The sequence below is a fragment of the Artemia sp. Qi Xiang Cuo genome, chromosome 1 (genome assembly GCF_049724085.1).
Source record: "Artemia sp. Qi Xiang Cuo chromosome 1, ASM4972408v1, whole genome shotgun sequence".
NCBI lineage: Eukaryota > Metazoa > Arthropoda > Branchiopoda > Anostraca > Artemiidae > Artemia > Artemia sp. Qi Xiang Cuo.
Window position 1 is genome coordinate 81,620,601 of NC_142794.1, and position 20,441 is coordinate 81,641,041.

Consider the following 20,441-nt stretch of genomic DNA (forward strand, 5'->3'; position numbering starts at 1 on the left):
AAGAAGCCATATTGGATGGTGATGTTTTAATGCCAGACGCACCAAATGAAATTAGCCAGATTGCTAATATAATACAAAAGATAACAAGAAATGACCAATTATTGCTAAGTAATACAGCAACAAGCAGAATTAGCAATGACAGCATGACCTCAACCAAATCAAATCTTGGCATTTACCATCATCTTAACCGACAAAGAGGAAGAGCTGCTTTTCGTATAAGATCAGGACATTGTGGCACAGGAAGTTATATGGGGCGTTTTTACGGTGAAAATCCCAATTGCGAAATTTGTGGAATAAATGAAACATTGGAACATATTTTGTTCGATTGTCCATCATATGTAAAATATAGGAAAAAGATTAAGGACTTTTTTGAATTGTATGGTTTACCATTGCAGATAAATCATGCTACATGGAATAGTGAACATTCATTAACAATAATTAATCTCATATTGGATTTTTTGTCAAGGACTGATAAACTTGTAAATGTGTAGTGCCTATCTATAAAATTGTATAAAGTGCCGACTTTTCATTTGCAGCAGTCGGAAGTTTCCTGCACATCGAATAAAGATAAATAACACGAAATTTGGTCACAAGGTCCTTGAAGACGTGATGTGACCTCAAATCAACTCAACTCAACAAGTATTTCTATTAGAGCCTTTAGGCTAATTGAAGTTTAAAAAGGAGAAAAAAGATTAAACCGGTTGGATAAAAGATCTTTTTCTTCAAGTTACAATTTTCTTGTGAGTATTGGTGATTGTTCGGATTTTATTAAAAAATTCTTGACTATTTAATAAATAAAAATTGACATTTGTGATTTTAGCTGAATGTTTCAGCTACCTGACCAGGTTTTACCTGGTCCCACCCAAAATTTCCACCCCCTTACACTCAACCCCTAATTGGTATCGTCCCTAACGGACAAAGTGTAACAATTTTTATTTCAGCTGATATTCAAAAGAGCTCAACTCAAATAAGTTTAACTACAAGTCATATCTCTAGTTCTGTCCCTCATAGTTATGTTTTACCTCCCAATTACCCTAATTACACTATCCCAACAACAAACAAATATTCTGTGCTCAATGAAGAGTGCTATCCAGCTTTACCCTCTCATGACAGTGATGAAGAGCTCAGAACAGCTGGAAATCCATTGGAAATAGAAGGAATTGCTGTGCATGAAAATGGATTAGTATTACCAAGACTAGGGCAGAATCCCAACAGTGGCACGAAAAGGAGAGACTTGTCCCCAGACAGTGAAACAGGTTCAGTTGCAAAGTGTAAGCAAATGAAATCTGCAACACCTCAAACAAATTACATCAATAAAGATACACAGAGCATCATCCCAGAACAAGAACATTATAAAGTGTTATTATAAGTTAGCACAGAGGAAAGTGGAAGAAACTTCCATCCTGACTATGAAATTGCAAAATCAATCCAAACAATATTGAATAATTCCAAATTTGAGCTTGAAGTTAAGAAAGAAAGAAGGAACATGCTTTTATATCTACAAGGTGAAGATGAGACTGTAAAGATTTTATCTACCAAGACACTCTCAACAACACCGTAAAGACAAAAAAAACTCAACCTATAGTAAGAGTAATAATTAAAGATAGCCCTATTAAGTTATCCATACAGGAAATCAAGGAGCGCTTTCAAACCCTAATAACTGTGAAAGATGGTACAAGACAGAAAAGATACAATAAGGAATTTAAAAAACTTGAAGATATCCTTGCAGTATTAATTATTTTCAAGGGTAGGACGCTACCACCAAATATCTGGTGCTTTGGAAGAAAAAAGGAGGTATACCAATACTATTGCAGAGTCCTCCAGTGTCACAAATGCCAGAAATATGGACACACTCAAAAAGAATGTAGAGCTAAAGAGTCAATATGTTTGAGGTGCTCAGAGAAACACCTGTAAAACCAGTGCCCACTTAAAACAATAGACCCTGAAACCAGACCAAAAGCATACATGTGTGCCAATTGTGGTGGAAGTCACTCATCAACATCCAATTGGTGCCCAGTAAGGCAGCAAAACCAAGGAATCCTCCAAGTAGATGAAAAATATCAAATTGGGTTCTGTATGACACAGGTAGCTTATAAAAGCTATGCTGATGTAATAAACAAGAGGAGGCTACATCACAATCAGATCAATCAGACCTCACAAAGCCAGATCACTGACAGACTTGTAAAATCTTCCAAAACAGAAGCAGCTGAAGAGTTAGTAATTGGCCTATTATGCAGCCCAGATCTTATGAATTTATCAAGCCTAAGCCTACCAGTTCGTATTGAAAAGCTCTGTAAGTTGGTAGAAGAATTAAATTTAGGCTCCCTTAATCAACAAAAGATTTCAAGTGTTTGTCTGCTTAATAATGCTTCATTAGTGTTTATATGCTTCATTAGATATGCATCATGGTCCTTAAAATAATGTCTTGGAATGCTCAATCTATAAGAAAAAAAAAAAAAACATATTATTCTTGACCACTGCCAGAAAAATACTATTGATATAATCTGTATCCAGGAAACTTGGCTACAACCACATATAAGAATGTGGATGACAATTTTGATGACAAAATTTAATATGCAAATTTGTTGACTTGTAGTGCAGTTTTTACAAGACATAGGAGCAGATAAGAAGCTATAGTCCAGTTTGTTACTTAAATTTGGTGCATCTTGAATATAAGTGCAGTGTAAAATTATAGTGACAATTCACCCCTTACTTCCTTTTTCAACTTTCTAAAGTGATATTTTGAGAAACCATTGAATGAGGACCTAAGTGACATTTACTGTCAAGAAAGGTCTGAAATCCTGCTGCTGCTGCAGTATTTCTATTACTTAAAGTTTGTGTTATGTTTTTCTAGATTATATAAGATGAAATATGCTAACATTGAACTTAGATTGGTAGGTGATTACTTCAGGCAGATGAAGGACCATGTTATGCTTTCCAATCTATATGTCCATGGCTTCCACTTATTCTCATTAAATATAAGCCCAGGTGCAATGTGGAATTTAGAGAAAACTGGTCTTTTAAAAAGTTATTTAATGAGTGGATAATGCTGGCTGTCTAGGCTATCTTGGAATCTAGACACCTTTTAAAAACTGGGTAGGCATAATATGACTTGGTCTATTATCAAAACAAAGATAAATTGTTGAACTTTCAGCATTAGATAATTGTTCATAAGTTTCCAAATTTGTAATTGTACTTAGAACTTGAGAATGCTGACTAGTACATATTGAATCCAATAGTAACAAAATTATGAAACTGACAGAGGAGGCTAGTTTTCCATCTCAACCTTTGTAACTAATGTTCTATAGATGATTAGAAATCAGTATTTACAACTAAGCTGATCAAATTATTTAAGTGGTACTTATGTATTGTAGCAACTCAATTCAAAAATTTTGATCTGATCTGTCTGTTTAAAACTAGTTTGTCTCTCTGCATTTGGAGGCAATTAGCTTAGGCACAGTGAGATAAACCATTATATAGATAGACCCTAGCACTGTGCTGATAAGGAAAGGCCAGTGGCAGCAGGGCCAAAAATAGCAGCAACAGCATGCTGATGATGGTTTTTCTGTGCTGCTGCTGGTGAGATGTGCTGCTGGTGCCATCAACATTGACTGAAAATGTTAATGTTTTCATCAGTCTTCCTCAAATCCCAGCTTGAATTTACAACAGATTCAGGTCTATTCATGAGTTAAAAACCTTGCAAGTTGCTGGCTAGATGCTGGTCTTCTTTGTTATCCAATCTTTACAGTAAAGGACAAACATTAGCCCATAGTAAGATTATATTAAAAGACAATCATTAGAAGAACTGACCATTACATACATTAGACTTAGTTAGTTGCCTGATTCCTTGAGAGTTGTCTCTTACTACTCCAAAGAAGAAAAAGTCTAGGCTTTTTCCTGTTTGTAGTCAGGGTTTACATAATCTGGGTTGTCAAACAGTTCATGGTAATTTTACATTATTGAACAAACTAGCCCATAGTGACTGAACTAATAAGACAACTCATTATATACATGATTATTTTAATTATATACAAACAAGAAAAATCCTATGGCTTTTTCTTAATTGGAATAGTAAGAGATGACCTGGCTACAACCTACAATTATGATGTTGTTGATCAATCTTTAACATGAAATATGAAGTTTTTGTAAGAAAATTTATTCCATTTTAAAAATAATTTGTTTTAATTACAAAAGGTTTTTAACCCCATTAATTTTCTTTAAAAAGAGCCATTGAGCAACTCTACAGTGTTCCAGTGCCAAGCTATCAGTGAAAAAGAGAAAAAAAAATGCCATTTGGGCAGAATTCTTTAGTAGCTGCCACTTTTCTTGATTTTCAAGCAGTTATATTTCTATTGCTTTTCAAGCCAAGGGTCAGAAAGTTTCCTATGTAGGGGTTTTGGACAAGGTGGTTCTTGTGGTGTACTTTTCGTTTTGATCTGGACCTTTTTTTAGGAGTTAAAGGTTTTTATATTTCTTAACATTGGATGTGATTGTCTTGTACTATACCTTAAAATTACCTTAAATCGCATTGTTTAGCAAAATAAGGAAAGATCCTGTAGAGTCGCTGGTCAGTGATGATGGGGAGTCACTGGCTCGGCGGCGTCCCACTCTGTTTACCATGGTTTGGTGAACCAATTCTTATCAATGGCAATCTTGAATGCATGGACAGAGGGAGCAGTGACAGCTGCATTGGGAAGACTGTTCCAGGGGCCCACCACTCTATTCGAGAGGTAGTGGTTGCGGAGTCTGCTATGAGCTCTCTTCCTGAGCAGCTTCTTACTATGCCCTCTGGTCCTGAATGATTCGTCAAGTTGTAAAGGACTGTGAGAAGAGTACTAAACATGCAGTAGCTTGTAAGCCATAATGACATCACCCCTCCGCCATCTGTAGATGAGTGTTGGGAGCTGTAGTTTGTTCAGGCGGGATGGATAGTTGAGGTTCTTGCATCCATCAATAGCTTTGGTTGCGCGCCTTTGAACAGACTCTATTTTCTGTTGGTCACTCTTATTCAGAGGCGTGCTACTATGTTGCTAGCTACTGCTGCAACCTGGATTATCTGATAATTAAGTATTTATGTACAGTTTGTGCCTTAATGTAATGAACTGAAAACTAAAATAAAAATTGATTTTTTCAAATGGTTATTAGTAGACAATCAGTGTTAGAAGACAGACTTGCTTCCAAAGAAATTTTTTGTTTTTTGATTAAAAAAGGCACTAGAACTTTCAATTTCTGTTTGAATGAGCCCTCTTGTGACATTCTAGGACCACTGGGTTGATGCAATCACCTCTGGGGAAAAGAAGAAAAAAAAGGCAAATAAACACACATTCGTGATCTTTCCTCTGGCAAAAAATACAAAATTCCACATTTTTGCAGATAGGAGCTTGAAACCTCTACAGTAAGGTTCTCTGATACGCTGAAGAATATGGTGTGATTTTCATTAAGATTCTATGACTTTAAGGGGGCGTTTTACCCTTTTTTGAAAATAAGGCAAATTTTCCCAGGCTTGTAACTTTTGATGGATATGAGTAAACTTGATGAAACTTATATATTTAAAATCAGCATAAAAATCCAATTCTTTTGATGTATCTATTGATATTAAAATTCCATTTTTAGAGTTTTGGTTAGTGTTCAGACAAGTTGCTCTTACTATACAGTTTGTTACCACAAACTGTTTGATACCATGAACTCTTTGATTCATCAAGAGAAGTAAAAATCTGGTAGAAACAAAATGGCCATGGTATTTCAGAACCCTTGCATAATAGTTGAAGTATCTTTTAGATATGTTCTTAACATATTAAAATATGTGTTCTTAACAAATAATTATCAAAATTATCAGTTTTTTTCATCAAGTATTACTGCATACAAAACTTCAAATACTGTATCACAAAATTCATCAATTATCCGGGTAAAAACTTTCAATAGAAGTTTGACTTAGAAGCTCAATTTTTTCATAATGCTCTTTGCCTATGCCGATTTTGTTGCCAGTAGAAATGGCTGATTTTGATATTGATTGTTTTATTGCTATTTTGGAGTCCTAAAAAGCCTTCCTTGCATTAAAAACTGGTTTTTAATAACAATTAAAAAACAAAAAATACATTTTTAAGTTCTTTTGGCTTCCTTATGGAATATATGTCTTGTAGGCTAATGCCAAACTGCTGCTTTTTTTATTGATTTTGGCTGCTGTTTTGGATATTATTCATTTTTTCTTTTGGGGATTAATTCCAAATTAGAAACTCATAAATATCTAATGTTAGTTAAATTATAAACTGCATCTAAAAGTAGTAAATTTATCAAATTGAAAAATATAATTCTGTTTTATCATGATTATTATCCAGAAGTGGGAACAGAATTCATCCCAATTTCAGATGTGCAAGAAATCCAAAAATACCCAAGACAATAAACAAGTCCCAATGGGGGGCCCTGGGTCTATAAAAAAAATTATATGTTTTCCCAGGGAATTTGATATCATTTTCTTCTGCCTCTGCTTTAAATTAAAAAAAAATAATTGGCATCCCTTCTTTCAGTTAAAAAAAAATCCAAGGTATTGTCATTTAAAAAAGATAGCCCCCTACCCCCACCCCTCTGGATACCGCCTTAATAGATACCCTCTCTGCTTTAAACTAAGAAAATAAATAACGTTTTCCGTCCCTGCATTTAACAAAAAAATCAAATTTTTTTTTTATTTAAAAATCCTATCTGCCCTTTGGATGATGCCTTGATAGGATACTGTCTCTGCTTTAAATAAAAAAAAAATAACTTTTTGGCATTCCTGCTTACAATAAAAAATTTGAAGTATTACCATTTAAATATGACAATTCCCTCCCCCCCCTCCAGATACCACTTTCATTGGATACTGTCTCTGCTTTAACTTACAAAAATAATTAACTTTTTGCAATCCCTGCTTTCAATAAAAAGAAATTCAGGATATTATCATTTAAAAACTATAAAGGTCAAACAACAAAAATGTAAAAATTATTCAGATATACCCCAAACTAATGGAAAACTGAGTAATAGATTTGCTGTGGCATTGACTAAGATCAAAGGAATCTAATTAAAAGGGAGCACACACAAAAGCCAAATTAGGCCAGTAGCCTATGGGAAATCCAAAAATACCCAAGACAATGAACAAGTCCCAATGGGGGTTCCTGGGTCTATCAAAATATTTCTATGGTTTCCCAGGGAATTTGATGTAATTTTCTTCCGTTTCCGCTTTAAATAAAAAAAAATAATTATATTTTTGGCATCTCTACTTTCAATGAAAAAAAAAATGAGGTATTATCATTTACAAATGACAGCCCCCTATTCCCCCAGTTAAATTCAGTTAAATTATAAACTGCATCTAAAAGGAGTAAATTTATCAAATTGAAAATATATGATGGTGAAACACTTTAATTACAATGAAAAAAAAAAAAAACTTTAATAAAAATTATAATTCTCACTTGTAAATAGCTTGTAAATACCTTATATTAGAAGAACTTCCAATTGCATAAAAAAAAAAACACAACTATCAAGTTAAAGCTACAATTTCAAATTTCTCCAATGACAATGAAAAAAGATTTTTTTTTTTTTTCTGTTTTATCATGATTATTATCCAAAAGTGAGAACAGAATTCATCCCAATTTCAGATTTGCAAGAAATCTAAAAATACCCAAGACAATGAACAAGTCCCAATGGGGGGCCCTGGGTCTATAAAAAAATTTCTATGGTTTCCCAGGGAATTTGATATCATTTTCTTCTGCCTCTGCTTTGAATTAAAAAAAAATGGCATCCTTTCTTTCAATTAAAAAAAATCCAAGGTATTATCATTTAAAAAAAGATAGCCCCTACCCCCATCCCTCTGGATGCCGCCTTAATAGATACCCTCTCTGCTTTAAACTAAGAAAATAAATAACGTTTTTGGCAACCCTGCATTCAATAAAAAAAATCAAAGTATTTTTATTTAAAAATCCCATCTGCCCTTTTGATGATGCCTTGATAGGATACCATCTCTGCTTGAAATAAAAAAAAAATAACTTTTTGGCATCCCTGTTTACAATAAAACATTTGAGGTATTATCATTTAAATATGACAATTCCCTAACTCCCCCCCTCCAGATACCACTTTCATTGGATACTGTCTCTGCTTTAAATTAAAAAAATAATTAACTTTTTGCAATCCCTGCTTTCAATAAAAAGAAATTCAGGAAATTATCATTTAAAAATTATAAAGGTCAAACAACAAAAATGTCAAAATTATTCAGATATACCCCAAATTAATGGAAAATTGAGTAATAGATTTGCTGTGGCATTGACTAAGATCAAAGGAATCTAATTAAAAGGGAGCACACACAAAAGCCAAATTAGGCCAGTAGTCTCTGGAAAGTCCAACAATACCCAAGACAATGAACAAGCCCCAATGGGGGTTCCTGAGCCTATCAAAATATTTCTATGGTTTCCCAGGGAATTTGATATCATTTTCTTCTGTCTCCTCTTTAAATGAAAAAAATAATTATATTTTTGGCATCTCTTCTTTCAATGAAAAAAAAATTAGGTATTATCATTTAAAAATGACAGCCCCCTATTCCCCCCCCCCCTTTAATGGCAATAATATACATTTTTTATAAATCATATTTTTGGGCTCACTTCCGTTTCAATCTTCAATTCCCCAACCTTGTACATAGTCCATTGCTAAATTTTGTCTCAGTAGAAAGTTTTTTTAGAGGGGGGATAAAATTCTTCAAAAAAAAGATTGTATTTTCTTTAATCTATCAAGTGTTCAATAATTGTGTGTTTAACATTAAGAAAATGTATCTAAAAATAGCAAAAGAAAACAAAATTCTGCAAACTTACAATTCAGCTGTCACAACAATCTGTTGACTATCAATTTCAAAATACAAATAAACCTGTATAGTGTATGTCTTCTGTTCAACTTGAAAATAAAATTCTTGACTACAAATGATGTAAGAATCATATAGCAGTTTGTAAACTGCATTCAAATGGTTTAATCTCATTTCATAAAGACAATACTTTAGTCAACATATGAAGAACCATGTATATTGCAAATTTGCAATTGTATCTTTCTGGTTTTTATGCAAAGTAACACAAGAGACAAAAATTAACAAACAAGAGAGCAGTGAAGAATTATGGTATACAGAGTAATATTTGGCAGGGATACTTGCTAGTGATAAATCACTAGGGGTGGCATTTTGATTGGGTGATTTTAGGGATTCAAGGAACCAAATTTTTTTCAGGTTGACACATAGATTTTCGGGGAAATCCCTGAAAATTTGGGGATAGTGCAAGCCCTGCTTGATTTCTAATCAGGAAAATTAAAATACTTAACCACACAAGAAAAGAAAAGCTCCAACTTTGCAGTTGATGCAATGAAAAATTGCTGCAAAATTAATTCAAAGTCAGCCAAACACCACTGCCTCTGCTAGCAGCAGTGTTGCAACACTTTGGCAGCAGTCAACCAGGCCTCATTGGCAGTGTTCAGTTGATGCGCCCACGTGGCGCCGTGGTCTACATATAAGTATATTTTAATTAAATATTTATATAAAGTTGGTATTTTGGTTTGGCTAGGTATTTGATATAATGCGTTCTAAGTAGCCTTAAAGTTTAAAAGGGCTCCACTTTTTTGAATGGTGAAATTAGGATATGTCTGTTCTATATGTTGAATAATTTTTAGGATTACATATTTATCCAGAGGATAGATGTGATTCTGAAATATAAACAATCTCTGTGGGTATGTTATCCAAAAACCATTTAAACTCAACCAAATAATCCATGGGTAAACATGCTGTGTTGAATTGAACTACTGTCAAAAATAAATGAAAGAAGAAAGTTCCCTCTAATAATTATTTCTCAACAATGAAAGCCAATATCTCACTCACTGGATAATCAAACAAGAAATGCATTCAAGTTTAGAGAGATTACAAATTTTCAAAGGAATTTCCCAGTGCCAGCTGGGTCAATTACCCCCAAATTCATCCATGGACTTGGACCCTCCCCAATATAAATACTAATTTCTCATGCTAGACAATTGAACTCAACCCCATCCAATACATCCAGAAAAATTGCCTGAGCTTAAAAAATAAATATAAAGAGAATCTCCCAATTATTATTGATTGATCAAGAATGAATGAAAAGGTGTTATATGGAGCTTATATCCTGTCCCTTAATGTTAGAATAGGCAAGAAACTGTTTGATAATCTTACTGCCATGTCAGCTGAAATAAATGCCAATATTACAGCTTTGGAGCATTTCAAGAATAAATACACATCCAGTTCTAATGTGCAAAATATTATAATATATTCTGATTCTATATCCATCCTTGACAAGACATCTCGCTGCAATATAAATACTTTCATTTACAAATGTCTTACATTTACAAATGCAGTTGCTTCAAGTGGCACAATGACAAAATTCTAATATATTCCAAGCCACTCAGGAATTACAGGTAGGCTAATCACCATGCTGATTAAAATGAAAAAAAATTCATGAATATTAACCAGGGACCTATCTGCCTCAGAGATATATCTCAATGGAGATTACTAGTGGTCCATCTGCCAAATAATAAACCAAATTGGTCTCTTTTCTCCAAAAAAAGATTACTCCAAAATTTACCATAAAATCTATACAGGCTGAAATTGGCCAAACCTGTAGGCTTTCTCCTATCAAATCCCAAACTCTACTATTGTAGCTCCCACCTCCCTATTTTGCAGATATTGCAATGCAAGAAATGGAACAATTGACCATTGCCTATGTGAATATAAAATTCTAAGGCCTGCACAGTATATTCTTCAAAGTAAACTGTTAAAGTGCTTCAAATACTATTAAGATCCCTCATAAATCAAACGCCTGACCAATCTAACCTGAACAAATAGTACCAAACTCAAAATATATACCTGGATTATTTAGTGCCTAGAATCCAAAGAGCTACTGCAAAACACATGATTAAAATTGAGCTAACAGCTACTATTACAAACCAAGCTGACTAGACCCATGCAAAGAGTACTAAAATCAAAATATATGCCAGGATAATCCTGTTCCTAAAATCAAAAGAGCCATTTCAAGACAGACAATTTGCAGCCACCTTTAATAGTCCAACACAGCTCATATGTAGAGACAAGAGGAAGAGGGCTATGTAGTCTTGACTGGAAAGCCCATTTCTTAGCAAACAGAAGAGGAAAAGGAATACACCATGACTATATTGTCAAAGCTGGGAATTAGGAGTGGCAATGTTTAGGGAGGAGAACACAGGTCCTAAGGCCAAGCTTTAGGTTTTCCTATTATGCAGATTAAAATTACTTGCATGATTTGGATGTTCAAGAATCTTTAATTCTCATCAAATAACTTTATAATGTGTATAGGATTTTTCCTTTTGTTGTTTTGCAAAATCAGCTTCATCTATGTAATCTACAAGTATATAATCCTTAAATTCCAATTTTGGTTTAAATCAAATACTATTTGAAAAATTTGGATTGGTTTGTCTTGATTTAAGAAGTTCTGTATTGCAGTATTAGCCTTAGGTTTGTAATCTAGAAGACAAGAAGCCTTTCAATATCAATAGTGGATAAAATCAAACCCCATTGTGAAATACGCCCTTAGAATTTTTTCATTCTAAAATTCCAATAGTTAACATTGAAAAACATTAGACAATTACCTTAATAATCCCTGATGGATCATGATTTGATGGGTATGGAGCAAGTCTATATCTGCAAAGCTCTGGTAGTAACAGTTTGGGTGGGTTTACTGATTTAATAATTTATTTTTGACCCACTAACATTATGAAAAAGTGGAGTAACAAAAGAAAATGAAAGGAAAAGACATACAAAACAAAACATATAGGGCCCCAAAAACTCTGGTCTTGAGGCATGCAGGTTGAGAATCCTTACTTGACTTAGATTTGATTAAGCTGCAACCTAAAAACCAGGTTGTGGATGTAAGTATTTCAGTCTTAACCTCTGATTCAAATTCGAAGAAATACAACATGCTTATAAGTGCAAATCAAGGGCTTGGGTTTGGAGGGGGAATGATCCCAAAGCCTCTACTCAGACTGAAAATCCTTGTATCACTATTTGGTTTGAACTTGATGTGACAAGGCTGCTGTTTGTGAACTTGTTGCTTATTGGGTGGTTTAATTTTAATATCCATGCTGCATAAATAGCCTTGGATTTTTTATCAGTAAGGTAAGACAAACTTAAATACCATTTGTTGTGAAAAGGCAAAGAAAGAGTAGGGCTGATGGGTTGAAGGGCCTAAGAGTTTTATTTTAGAGCCTTTGACCCTTCAGATTGTTTCTATTACCTTAATACCTTAATTCGCACTTTGGAGCGAAATAAGGTCCATGCTGGATCTGTTCTGCTCTGTGTCAATGATGTTAATTTGGAACGTCACTGTGAAATGGGCCCAGTGATGTTGCATTAGTTGGCAGCTGAGAGGGATGGACTGTCCCACTTATATTTCCATGGCTTTTTGTTCCATTTTTTGTCCAGTCTTGACTTGAAGGAGGCACTAGTGGGTGTAGTTGCGGTTTTGTCTTGGAGGTTGTTCCAGTTGTTGGAAATGCGCTTGGTAAAAAAGTTTTGGAGTATTCTGGTCTTCACTCTTTGCTTTGCTAGCTTCTGTGAGTGTCCTCTAGTGTTGTGTTGACCTGTATGTTTTGTGAGGAGGGTGTTTTTTGGTTGACTATTATATTTGTAGGTCAGCATCATATCACATCTGTGACGTCTGAAGACCAGCGTTGGTAGTTTTAGGTGTCCCAATCTCTTATCATACAGCATATTTTGCAGACCCATGATGCATTTGGTGGCACGTCTTTGAACTCCTTCGGTTATTCTGGTGTCATGCTTGTAGGAGCGGGAGGTCAAGTGTGTTCCAAAGTCCAAGAATGGCCTAACACTAGCCTTGTAAAGTCTCAGGAAGACAGTACGGGAGCAGCTGGTGATAGTGTGTTTCAGCATGCCTAGACTCAAATTAGCTTTCAACACCACTTGTTGCCAATGCCCATGGAATTTCAGTTGATCATGAACAAGTACTCCCAAGTCTCGTTCTTCACAACTGGTTTGTAGCTGAATATCAGACTGTAACTTCTGGTCATGCATGGTATACTGGTGGTGAGGATTTTTATTGCCGAAATGGAGGACACTGCATTTATTAATGTTAAACTTAAGCAGCCATTCACTGGTCCACTTCTGGATTCTTTGGAGGTCTGATTGCAGGCTTTGTTGAACAGCTGGTCCAAAAAGCTTGGAGTCATCAGCGTAAAGCATGATATTATTTTTGACTTCCTTTGTCATATCATTTATGTAAACGAGGAAGAGGGTGGGGCCTAGGACGGTACTCTGAGGAACTCCACTGACAACGTCACATGGTTCGGAGAATACTTTATTGCTGTTATTGGTGAAAAGTTGGACCTGCTGCTCTCGGTCTGTCAGGAAATTCATCACCCATTCTACTAAATCTTTGTGGATGCCAACTGCCGATAATTTGGCCCTAAGGCGTCTGTGGGGCACCTTGTCGAACGCTTTGGCGAGGTCAAGAAAAATAAGTTCAACAGGTAATCCCCTCTCCAGAAGGTCAGTAATGATATTGTAGGTTTCAAGTAAGTTGGTCTCAACTGACTTTCTGGGAAGGAAGCCGTGCTGTTCTGGTGACAATATACTGTTGGACAGAAGATGTGTTAGAATTTCGGCGTTCACATTGTGTTCCAGGGTTTTTGCTACAGCTGAGGTTAAGCTGATTGGCCGATAATTCTCTGCATTTGTCCTGTCACCTTTCTTGAATATTGGTTGAATGTAAGAGCTTTTCGAATCCGAAGGCACAGTCTTTGAGTCAAGGGACTTCTGAAATATGTGACATGAAGGAGTTGATATCTCATTATCCACTTCTTTTAGGAGCCTTGGGTGAATATTATCCGGCACTTCTGACTTATTAACATCTAGCACTTCAAGTTGCTTTGTGACAGACCCCGGAGTAATCATGATAGGTGGCATAAGGTTTGGTACACTGTATACTGGACTGTTGGGGAGAGGACCGTCAGATTCATTAGTAAACACTGATACAAATTACTTGTTGAGTAATTCAACAATTTCGCGTAGGTCAATAGTTTCCATGCCATCAGATTTCTTTAGTTTCTTTATTGAACGTCTACTATGATCTTTGCTGTATACGTAGTTCCAGAACCTTTTGGGGTTTCTCTTTCTATCATCCGCAAGCTTGGACTCGAAGTTTGAATACAGTTGTTTAGTGAGATTTCGTAGTTTATTTCGAGTCTTTGCAAACTTTTCATATTGATAATCTTTCCTCATTTTATGGTACTTGTTCCAGTATTGGCTTTTTCGGTTTCGTTCTCTATGTATCTAAGGGGTCATGTGTGGGAGTGTCTTGGGCTTTGGCACGAGTTTGGTAGATTTGTGCTTTTTCTGGAGCGTTGTAAGGTCTTCTTGGAATCTGATCCACTGTTGATCTACCTCCCCTTGAGGCAAAGACCCCCAGTCCACGCCACCCAACTCTCCTTTGATTGCTGCATAGTCGGTGTAAGTCTTCTTGATATAATCGTTTGTTATCTTGTGTAAGGCTAAATTGACTTCGATGACAAGGTGGTTAGGCAATGACCGTTTGTTCTATATTCTATGCCTCATTTTCCAAAACTCTTTCTTCCAAGACAGTAATGTGCTTTAAACAGCTTGAAAATAGATATCTTTTTCACCCTAGATGTACTATAAAATTGTTCACAGTCATTTAACTTGTCTGTAAGAAATAGTGATGATGTCTTGTAGTATTCCACCACTTTTTTGTGTTGGTTGTTTTTTTTTTCTCTCTGTAATTAGATGCTTATTATGTGTTTCGTTTTATTTATTTATTCATTTATTTTTTTTTTTTAGGCTACTGCTTCATGAATCCATACATAACAGGCAAATGAAATGAAGTTTGCACAACACTTAAGTGCTCACATAACACCAGAATGGAGAAAACAGTATATTAATTATGAGGTATTGTTCATTTTGGTTTTAATTCATAAACTTTGATTTTATACAAGTCTCAAGTTCTAGAATTTTTCGTCAGAGTTTGGAACTAAAAAGTGTATTAGAGGAAAGGGAAGGTCTGCCTGTTTTAAAATATTTTTAGCTAGGAAAAAATAGGTTTATTAATAAGTTCATGTTCTTCTGTCAAAATACAGGTACATTAGTTCTAGATAAGGGTATTAGAAGCAATGCTCTACCATCATCTATAGTAAAGAACCAGAAGGTTTCAATACATTCTTATTATCTATTAATGTTTTGTTTTTACCAGAGCCACTTCAAATGGAAGTGGTATATGGATAAAGGGGGCTCATTAAATTAGAAATTTGAAGTTCCAGTACCTTGAAGAGTGGAAAGTCACCCCTTTCGCTTTCTTCTGTGAATACCAATAATCAAAATTTTAAGTTGTCGTAAAATTTTAAGACAACCATTTTGTTCAAAATAGTCCAAAGGTCAAACATTATGCTTCCAGGGTTGACATAATCCCCCACATCTCCCAGGTCAAGGGCTGTAACTTATGCAAGTTACCCATTGCTAATGTTGGCCTATAAGATTTTTAATTTGAAATAGGGGTAAGTTTGATCCTGAGTCTCTATACATGCTTAGTAAATTAAGTTGAAACTACTTAGTGTATTGTAGAAATTTCAAGAGGCATGCCAAACATAATCAAACCACACTTTATGCATGCTGGTTGACAAAAGTGCATAACAGCAATATCTGTGTAATGGCTGAAGATATTAATTTGAATTTTTCAGGGTATGTTAAGGGGATATTGAAAAGTGATCCAAGATAAACCTCCCCCTCCCTACCCTTTTTAGAAGTCCCCTTGCTGTCAAAACTTATCAAAATTTGGAAAAATCTTTGTTAAAAATAGTCAAAACACCTAATAACTATGCCTCCAGGGATGTCAAGCCCCCCACAGTCATAGGGCAGTGATGGAAAATCATACAATTTACCCATTGTTTACAGCAGGGTTCGTTATAAAAAAAGGAGGAATATTTTATTCTGGCCGTGTCTAAAAACAATAAGGGCATTAAGGTGAAACTTTGGGAATGTTGAAAGGTATGTTAAACTAAATCAAAAGAAGTCATGTGCAGTTTAACAAAAAGGCATATCTGCAATATTTTGAGAATTGCTAAGGTCTTTGTGTCTAGACTTTCTCAGAATGTTCAGGGGGATTTTGGAAGGTGTTTGAGAATAACCATGCCCTAATTAGATGCCCCTCCCCACAAAGACATTGAGTCAAAATTTAAAGATTACCATCTAGTCAAAAATAGTCTAAAAATCAAATGAATGTGCTAGCAGAGATGACATAAACACCCATAGGCTCTTGGATAAGGGATGTAAGTCATGCAAGCTGCCCATTGTATCTATGTAAGGTTGGTTATTGGGATAAGGGGGCTTGTTTGATCTAGACTCTTAAAAAGGCTTTGGATATTAAGGTAGAATGTTAAGAAAATGGTGAGAGGAATGATGAAGAGTGGATAGAAGGCAAGTGACAACCAGCCTCCTCCTTTTGCCCTTTTTGATGTCACTCCTTAACACCAATCAAAATTTTGCAAAGCTATTTTGTTCAAAATTTTCAAAAGACATAATAATTATGCTTCCTGGGAAGCCATGCCCATAAAATCCCCAGTGCAAGGAATGTAAATTACACAATTTGCTTATTTTTTATATGTGGGATTTATCATTGACAAGGGGGGGGATTTAATCCCGGCTGTGTCTGAAAAGGCCTTGGGTATTGAGGCAAAGTTTGAGGAGTGTTGTGGGGTATATGGATCTAAATAAAAAGACACTATGTGCATACAAGTCATCTAAAAGACGTTTCTGCAATATCTTACAAACCAGTAAAGGTATTAACATTGAACTTTCATGGTCACTACTGCTGTAACTGCTACTCTGAATGCATTTGCAACTACTCGTGACTGCTATTGCTTGCAGCTGTGCCAGTTACTACTGTACTTGCAGCTGTGACTACTTGGGACTTTAACTACGATTACGAGGAGGATATTGAACAAAGCTAAAACACACAATGAAATCTCTGGTTGTCAAAAGAGCATATCAGCAATATGTTAAGGATAGCTTAAGATATTAAACTGTAGCTTTCAGGGCATTTTCAGGGGAATCTCGAAAGTGATTGAAGGGTAGCCAGTCCTGTCCTGTGTATCCTATTTAATTGCCCCTCTCTGAGACAATTCAAAATTTCGAAAAGAAAAAAAATTGTTCAAAATAGTCATAAGGTCTAATAACTGTGGCTCCGGGGATACCAAGTGCCCTGGAGCCCCCGGTGTAAGGATTTTAAATTATGCAATTTGCCCATGTTCACATACAGGATTTGTAACTGTGAAAAAAAGAATGTTTGATTGCGGATGTGTTAGGAAAAGCTAAGTGTTAAGGTAATTTTGAGGGAATACTTAGGGGGATACAGAACTAAATCAATTGACACTGTGTGCATCCAGAGTAGCAATAGGGGGAATCTGCAATATTGTTGGAACAGCTAAGGGTATTAACTTGAAAGTTTCAGGGCCACTACTAATGCTGCGGATGTAACTGTGATTACTTTTGATAGCAGCTAAATTTACTTAGGATATTGGAGGACTTAGGGGAGTGCTAAAGAAATTAAACACACTATATGCATGCTGATTTTCAAAAGGGCATATCAGCAATATCTGAGGAATGACCAAGGGTGGAATTTTCAAGGCTTGTTGAAGAGTGCTTGGAGGGCAAAGGGCCCCTTGTCAATTTTAGATGCCACCCGCCCTTTTCATTGACCTTATCACCACTATTGCTGCTTTTACTTTAACCGCAACTGCAAATGCTGACAGTGACTATTTTGTAATTCGGACTATGACCACTTGCAAGTGTGACTACTTGCAATTGCAACTTCGAAACTTTCAGTGCATGTTGAACAGTGTTTGGAGGCCAAAGTGCCCCTTTTCTGCTTTAGTCACCCCCGTCTTATCCCTGACCTCATCACCACTGTTGCTACTACTACTTTGAATGTAACTGCGAATACTGACTCTGACTATTTTTCTGCAACTATTACCACTTGGGACTACTTGTGACTTCGACTACGACTACTTGTGACCAGGACTACGACTACTTGTGACTGGGACTACTACTAATTGTGGCAGCAAATTCCTGCGTTGGCTACGGCAACTGCGATTACAAGTGATTGCGCCTCTGACTACTTGTATCTGCAAAAGTGACTACTTGCAGTTTTGACTATTTGCGATTATAACTACTCGTGACTGTGGATACTAGCAAATACGACTACTTGTGACTGTGACTGGCATATTGAAACCGTGGCAAATAAGGACTGCTTAATACTTCGAATACTTGCAACTGTGCAGGGGCGAATCTCCAGCATTTTTATTGGGGGGGGGGGGGCAAGAGGGGTCCATATCTGGATAGTCAAAGGGCATGGGATGTATAATATTTTTCTCCACATCATTGGGGGGGGATCAACTGCCCCCTTGCAACCCCCAAACGATGCCCCTGCGACTGTGACTGCGAAAACATAGGACATAGACTACAACTTTTTGTGGCTGCAAGTGTAACAACTTGGGACTAACAAATGTGACAACTCGTGACTGCCACTGCTTCTGCTTGCGACTGTGACTACTACTATTAATACTGATGCTATCACTGTTATTAAGACTGTGACTGCAAATACTACTACAACTTCTAACATTACAGGTGAAGCTATTCAACTGCATCAAAAGAGTTCGAATGCATTTTATTTTTCAAAATTGCATAATGTATCCAGGTTGCCAAAAAGGCTTATCTGCAATATCTCAAGAATAGCTAAGGCTATTAAGTTGAGAATTTCAGGGAATATTGAGGGAACATCGCAGTAAATCAGAAGACACTACGTGCATCTAGGTTGTCAAAAGGGTGCACCAGGGGTTTTTCATGTTGATCTTAAGAACGGCTGCATGTATCAAGTTGAAACTCTTATGGAATGCTAAGTGGGAGGCTAAACAAAATCAAAAGACACAATATGCAGCCTGGTTGCCAAAAGGTAGTAGTAGTAGTAGTAATAGTTATTCATTATCCAAAAAAAAAAAAGGTTGTGCTAACAAAAAAAAGAAAAAATAAACAATAAGTGTAATCTATAATAAGCAGAAGGGTGGAACCGTGTACTGAAAGAAAACTTATATACATAATTTATACACAATAAAACAACAAAATATCATGATTTCGAAGCAAAACAAAACATTAAACAATTTTTGTCAATTTTAATTCCATCAATCTCGGTCTGTTTCGAAGGTATACTTAACAAGCAACCCCACACGTAGCTCCAATATTTATTGACTAATGGTAATTCCTTGGTACTTGGGATTAGCTTATTCCACATCTTAGCCCCTCTATGAATAACTGAAAAAACAGTTCTACTTGAAACTAGGCGAGGAACCTCAATATTTCCACCTGTCCGAGTTTCGTGACAATGAACGTTGGACTTTTCCCGAAAAATTCCTATAAAACAGTCTGGAAGGCACCCATAACAATGCTACCAGTGTATACAAATCACGCAATCCAGCTGCTGGCATTATATTAATTATACTGTACATTGACCTGACCGAATCCCGGTTCCCTATTATTGGGTATAGTTTAAGCCAAAGACCTCTAGTTCTTAGATAAAAACCAACTACAGGGGAAAAAAAGCTGCAAGAGTGTTTACTATCATCAGTTTGTAGCTTATAATGACATCATATCGCCTTCTCTTGCAAACAAGTTTTTGGGAGTTTCGGTGTAACTAGTTTGTAGGGTAAGAGGGTTCCTGCATGCCGGATATCATTTCAGTGGCGTGTCTGCACGTCTTCCGGAACCTTAAAGTCTATCTTAAGATACTAGGAAGTTATCATTTGCCAAGAAATCATTCATCATCCACAGAAGAGATTGGATGGTCAGAGGGTAAATGAGAGCAACAAGGTATTCTTGGCCAAATTGAATGACATAGACCTTGGCAATATTATATTTAAGAATCCAACCATCAGCCCAAGTAGGTCAAGATTATTCTGTGAAAGGGTGTGATCCTCACATAAAGTGACTGGTCTAAGAAGTTGTAGTGAATCAGCATATAGTGTTAGTTGACTGCTGATAGTAGAAGGAGCATCATTAATAAAGACATTAAGCAGCATAGGGTCCAATACGCTTCCCTGAGGCACTACACTCAATGCTTGTTTTGAAGAGGACAGAATTTGGTTACCAGAGCCATCAAAGAGCCATCAATAAGGTGAAGAAAATCACAGATCCAGAGTAGGGATTTCTCTTCAAGCTTGGATGCATGCAGTTTGACTGCAAAAGATTTGGAAATGTCAAACAGAATAATGTCAGCAGGATCCTCTATCAAGTAATAACCCCCGATATGCCTCTTTGAAAAATCTGGAGGCATTTAGTATCTTTTGATTCAATGCAATAGCCCCCTCGACTT

General features: G+C 36.0%; 1 protein-coding gene across 1 annotated transcript in view; it reads left to right on the plus strand.

Moving 5' to 3' along the window:
• The first annotated feature begins 638 nt into the window (after window positions 1-638).
• LOC148956798 (solute carrier family 53 member 1-like) overlaps window positions 639-20,441 on the plus strand; it is a 38,684-nt gene continuing 18,881 nt past the window's right edge. The window contains exons 1-2 of the mRNA XM_089092038.1: window positions 639-740; window positions 14,867-14,974. Of these exons, the coding sequence (XP_088948164.1) occupies window positions 14,906-14,974 (69 nt within the window). The 5' untranslated portion in view covers window positions 639-740; window positions 14,867-14,905. The remainder of the gene's footprint in view (window positions 741-14,866; window positions 14,975-20,441) is intronic.